Source organism: Aristolochia californica, unplaced genomic scaffold (genome assembly GCF_029961685.1).
Source record: "Aristolochia californica isolate CCGP_79_NKW_82.1479 unplaced genomic scaffold, dmAriCali1.0.hap1 SCAF_5, whole genome shotgun sequence".
In the NCBI taxonomy this organism is placed as follows: domain Eukaryota; kingdom Viridiplantae; phylum Streptophyta; class Magnoliopsida; order Piperales; family Aristolochiaceae; genus Aristolochia; species Aristolochia californica.
Window position 1 is genome coordinate 40666860 of NW_027182214.1, and position 6000 is coordinate 40672859.

At 39.4% G+C, this 6000-nt stretch overlaps 1 protein-coding gene across 1 annotated transcript; it reads left to right on the forward strand.

Annotated features, from left to right (window-relative positions):
• Window positions 1–2968: 2968 nt before the first annotated feature.
• LOC137965788 (small ribosomal subunit protein eS19z) lies at window positions 2969–5678 on the forward strand. The gene is made up of 4 exons (XM_068812134.1): window positions 2969–3152; window positions 4780–4870; window positions 4956–5139; window positions 5355–5678. Exons 1-4 carry the CDS (start codon window positions 3069–3071, stop codon window positions 5422–5424), a joined length of 429 nt encoding a protein of 142 aa, XP_068668235.1. The 5' UTR covers window positions 2969–3068; the 3' UTR covers window positions 5425–5678.
• Window positions 5679–6000: the final 322 nt, after the last annotated feature.

The window sequence follows — 6000 nt, forward strand, 5'->3', positions numbered from 1 at the left end:
TTTTGTCATTACATGTGAATTCTCACCTGCATTTGTTGCATTATACATCTAACCGGTGTGAATTCTAAACGTGGAGTGTAGTTCCAACTAAACTAATAAAATATTCAATTAAAAATACAGAAGCAAAAACTATTTCCTCCTATAATTCCCTTATGTTTATTGACACATGGAACAAATATACTAATATATTAGTTGCACACAAGAAATTAAATTAAACAATCATAAGGTACTATGTTATCAATGGACTAGGTACTAATATTACCCAATGACATACAAAAATACTTGGAGACTCTTCATGACCTTATATAGAAGAAAAGTAATGAGTAAATACAAGATATATATCTATATAGAGGCGTGATCGGGTACAAAACGTACAAGGCACAAGCACAAACCAAGACAAAAGTTACACTATGGGTTAATACAACCTATTTTCAAGGTTAATGATACATTAGAATTAAAATATCATGAATATGGGCTGAAGTTCCAAACAAGTGCATTTTACGTTGCACTAAACGGGTAAAATAAAACCCTAAACTCAAAATCAAATATCATTAAGGATCATTCCAACCCATTTCTAAACAATGCACTTTACATTTGTCCCCACAATGAAGGACAAAGGCTGAAATGTAATGCTCTTGGCCATAAATTAACAAGAAAGTCAAAAGGGAAATTAAACGTCAAAGAAAACCATAACATATGAAAAGTTATGAAAGAATCACATAAGGGAAGTCAAAAGGGAGATCAAACATGCCTAACAATATTGGAGAGCAAAGTATGGAATTTTTGAATGGAGAATAATATTTGTCGTGTTAGCATTTATAAGGAGCTATGTATTTATAGAATTACAACAAAGACTATAAAGATTACAACTCTTCAGTCTATTTGGTACTTGTATTTTGATCCTTGTTGTTATCTCTATTATGCTTCCTCAAGATGGAACTCCGAGAGGAGAGTCCAATCTTAAAAAGAGAAAGCGTATTCTTGGAAGTAATTTGGTGAGAGTTGTTTCTTTGGTAGCAGTTGAGAAGAGTAGCGACACTGGTAGGAAGCTGGGGCAGACAGAACTGCATCGTCCGATGAAAGAGTAGCAACACAGGTAAAGGTTGGAGTGAACGGAATCGTATTGTTGGGTGGACGAGCAACGATATTGATAGCACCTAGGGTGGGCGGAATCGTATTATCTGGTGGAAGAGCAACGACACTAGTAGTAGCTGGGGCGGATGGAATTACATCGTCTGGTGGAAGAGCAATGACACTTGTAAAGGTTGAAAAGAGCAGTGATATTGGTAGCGGCTGAGAATAACAGCGACACTGGTAGCGGACGAAATCATGTCATCCTGTGTAAGATCAACGACACTAGTAGCGACTGTGGCGAATGGAATCACATCGTCCGATGTAAGATCAACGACACTAGTAGCGGCAGGGGCAGACAGATCGCATCATTCGATGAAAGAGCTGCGGTTCCCGCAGGGGAGAAGAGGTTTTGTAGTGAGGTTTTTTTTTTTTGCATGTGTGAAACTTGCACTTGTGAGCTACACGTACGAGTTTGCACACTATGCCGGAACGTGCGCGGGACAGGATATCGATGGGGGAAATTATTTTTCCCCTGAACTTAGGTCTTCTATTCGCTGCTTATACGACACATGGGGTCTAGTGCGGTGCCTTCGAGAGAGGTTGCCATCAGAGCAGAATACGGGAGCGAGGTGACGGAGATGGGAGAGGATTCAGATCAGCTGCTCTGGCTGGGGTATGGCAAGGTGAGGGTGAGGCTACGAGACGAGGATGCGGGATTCGACGGGGGACAATGACGATGGGCTGCAGGCACCAGCGGGGTGGAGGGATTTCTCCGAGAAATTGGTGATGAGAGAAGAGTGATGGGCTGAGGGTCTAACTCATGGGGTGATGACTCGGGGGAAGGTCAAAATAGAGGAGAAAGAAGTTTTGTGGGTTGGCGCCAAAGAGACAGAAGGTGGTGGCAATGTCTCGGTGCAACATAGGAGAGTAGTCAGAGAGATGACCAAGGGAAAATCCTATGTGGCACGACACAGGTGTGCAACGTCGAGTGACGGGAATGGCTCAATAGTGATGGTGATGGGAATAGATCTTCCAACAAGGAACAAAATTCCAAGAGAGATTGAGAGAAGACAAAGAGGAGGGAGAGATAGGTGTGGAAAGGGGTGCAAGCTCTTCGCTAGTGACAGAGACCAACAACAATGGTGACAATAGACGAAAATTTCTAGTGACAACGAGTTGGTTATGATTAATTGATCGAAGCTCTGATACCATTATGAATTTAGGGACGAAGAATAATATTCACCGTGTTTTTATTGATGATAAGATAAATATTTATAAAATTACAACAAAGACTGTAGAGATTACAACTATTAAAAATTTGAGTTTGAGTCTATTTGGTACTTGTATTTTGGATCATTATCGTTATCTCTATCACATAAAGCTCTTTTGAAGATTTTAGAGAGATGGAGATAGAGAGCGAGTGAAAGAAATATTGTAGGAATGGACGGAGACCAAGAATAGAGAGGAAACCCTAAGGAGAGAGGGAGAGAGAGAAGAGAAGAAAAGAGAAAAGAATAAACCTTTAGTGGTAGGGATTGTTGAAGATGGAGAAAGACAATGATGACTAGATAAGGTTCCGTCGGTACGCTTAGTGAAGAGTGAACACATAAGAAAACGGGTAAATTGGAAAAGTAGGGAGACTAAATGAGAGACCGGGTTTGGAAGGGCTGGTTCGGATTATTTCAAAAATAAAAAGGGTTCAGGTAAGTGAAGGTCGAACACCAGGGCATTTTGGTCTTAACATCGACATTTCATAATTTAAGTGATGAAAATCGAAGAATCATAATAATGGAGCACATGCAAATAGATATTTTACAGGGAGCAATACCTTAATATTCTTGTCATCAAGGGGTAGAGTGTAAAACACATTAATTCACAGATCACACTACGTGCTGGCTGGGTACGAACTGCTGTAGCCGGTCTAAGGTAAACCCTAAGTGCTGTCCGCGACGTCCAAAGACAACGTCTCTCTTGGAGCTTCGGTGCGTTCAGGCATGGAGACGGCGAGAACAGTCAAGGACGTTTCTCCTCACGACTTCGTGAAGGCATATTCGGCTCATCTAAAGCGCTCCGGGAAGGTATAATGATCCCTCACCCGTTGTTGTCCTTTCTCTGTTTTTTTAAATCAGCTTGCTGCATGCACGTCTTTACTAGCTTTCTGAAGATTTAGGCCCCTTTGTTCGGTCTCGTTTTAAATTTTGTCTCTCAAATCGTGTGCGCTTGCTTTGAGGAGAGGTTTTTGCATTCTACTGCAATGGTCTAAATTTTTAGGGTAAAGATTGTGTACTTGTGTTAAGGATGGGTGGACCTTGATTTATTCGTTATTTAGTAGAGCTACGATTCACTGTGTTCTATGGTCTGCTTGTGGAGTTTGATCTTGAATTTTAGGACACAATAGGTGTTTGCGGTGGCACGGTTGCGATGACTACCTGATGATGAATATAACAACGGCTGAAACTTTAGTTTGTTAATAGAGGTTTTCAGAACTCATTCGAACTGGTATTTACATCAGGTTGTCATTTTTAGCTGTAAATGCATGTCTTTTTAGTGTATATATTTTGTTCAACATTTGGTCTTCCGAGTTTTCTTGGCAGTTGTAACTATAGCCACAAAGTCACGTCCTGGGTATGTGATTTTTTTGTTTTGGTTATTTAAGTGTGCATCTTGAGGTAGAAAATGGTAAAAAATAGCAGTTCAACTTAATTGATGTAATTAAAACCTTTGGCCCTTTGTTCATGGTCTCACTGCCTGATTATTTCCTTTGTAAATTTTTTTCTCTGGTTTAATGAGGGTGCTTTCCCTTCTTTAAAAATCATGTTGGCAAAGTAAACGTTAGAGTGGTTGTTGTAACTTTTGGACGATGGGTAGTTTAGTTGGGCCATTCTATTTGTTAATGTAGACATTGGATATAATGAGTAGAAACGCAAGTTTATGAGTGGACAATGTAGACATTGGTATAAAACCAATTTCTGCTCTCTGATTTTAAGTTTCTTTAATGTTTCTGTCTTGTTGAAATCTCTCTGATTTTAAGTTTCTTTAATATTTCTGTTTTGTTGTAACTTGGGGAAGTTATATTTGTTCTCTTTGTTTAATTCGGCCTTTTATTTTATTTAAACAACTGCTGCATTGTTTCTTGGTTTTGCTCCCTCCTTGTTACCTTCAGAGGTATGAGATGGTCAGCTCAATCAGATGAGTCTCATAGTGGCTGATGAAGCCCTCTACATATAGCTTGCTAGGTCTGACTCTACAGAATTTTATTTGAATCTGAAATTGTATGGATGTTTTTAGGAATCTGGAAAACCAGGGGGCAGATGCCTTTGATATCCTTAAAAACACATGTTACATCAAATATAGCAGGTTATTTCTTTTTGTACCCGTACTTCATAAACTAAGTTACTTGAATATCTTTACCTTTATCTGGAATAGCTATTTTGCTACAGTCTAGTAACCTACAAAATTCAGAGTACTAAACTGAGAGGCTTTTTACTCTTTTCTATCTGAGGGTAAAACATGTAATTCTTTCTCTGCAAATAGTTTCTATTGTTGCAATCAGTAGATAGTTTAGTATATTATTTGATATCTCATATTATTTGTTACCTGTGGCAATTCGTCAAAGGACATAAAATGGTTTTTTTTTTCAGTTATGTTGTTTTTTTAGTTTTTATCTGGTTAGTGATTTTTTGTTTGTTTAATTATGTTCATTAGATAGAGCTTCCTCACTGGACTGACATTGTGAAGACCGGGAAGTTGAAGGAACTTGCTCCTTATGATCCTGACTGGTATTATATCAGGGCAGGTGATTGCCTCATCTCTTTGCTTTTTTCATACCGCATCTTCATTCATGTTTTTTTGGTCTTTCTAATTGAGTGATTGCCTTGTAGCTTCAATGGCCAGGAAAGTCTACTTGAGGCAGGGAATTGGCGTGGGAGGTTTTCGGAAAATCTATGGTGGACGCAAGAGAAACGGAAGCCGTCCACCACATTTTTGCAAGAGCAGTGGGTCTATCGCTCGCCACATCCTTCAGCAACTACAAAGCATGGGTATCATCGAGCTTGAAGCCAAGGGGTAAGTGGTTACGGTCTTGATTTTACAACACATGATAGCATGGTACTGTTATTTGCGTGTAATTTTCAGAGATTATGAATTATAAAGTTGCATGTTTAATTTAATCTGCTAAAAATCCTCATCTTTATTCCTGCACCTCATGAAAGAATGAAGAGTATTGACTCTAAGCTCTCCTTGCCACTAATATTCATAGGGTTTTTTAATTTTATTGGCAGCGGAAGGAGAATAACATCCAATGGACGGCGGGACCTTGATCAAGTTGCAGGACGCATTGTTATTCCTTGAGTAAACGATCTTAAATTCTATGGCTTTTCTGTCTTTTGGGTTTTTTCAGTTTGGTTTTGCTTCAACTAAATTTGGGTTCCGTCGGTTTCGATTAGTTGTAGAGATCATTACAGCATTTTGACTCTTGAGTTTTGAAAACGAATTCATTGAGCCATATAAGTTGGATTGGAGACCTTAGACAACAACTCTGTTGACTACATCGCACCCTTCAATAGGTTTTATGAAACGGTGTGCTATTGGATAAATTCTGTTAACTCCAGTGTTATATATTCATAGGCGCCAGGATTGGACTTTTTTTAAATGGTTGTTCAAGCTGAAACCTGTAAATAGATTTGGCAGGGTTTCTGACTAACAGAGTCCAGAGGAGACCCGTCGTTGCATATGCTGGGCAGCTATTTGCTTACGCTGAAGTCAGATTTGTGGAACCAGTAACTAGTAGGGAAGGGGAGGTCTGGATTAGAGGCTCCACGATAATGAAAGGCAAAATGCTAGAAAGTCAGTGACCTCTTTAGTTTAAAGAAGATGAAAGGATACCTGTGTCGTCAATGGAAGCTGCAGAACTCTCTTGTAGGTGGC

Excerpts from the sequence above, each read along its gene's own strand:
- LOC137965788 (XM_068812134.1), top strand. The coding sequence starts at position 3,069 with ATGGAGACGGCGAGAACAGTCAAGGACGTTTCTCCTCACGACTTCGTG. Across the intron at positions 4,871-4,955 it reads CTGGTATTATATCAGGGCAG|CTTCAATGGCCAGGAAAGTC; the intron begins GTGATTGCCTCA and ends ATTGCCTTGTAG. Across the intron at positions 5,140-5,354 it reads ATCGAGCTTGAAGCCAAGGG|CGGAAGGAGAATAACATCCA; the intron begins GTAAGTGGTTAC and ends TTTTATTGGCAG.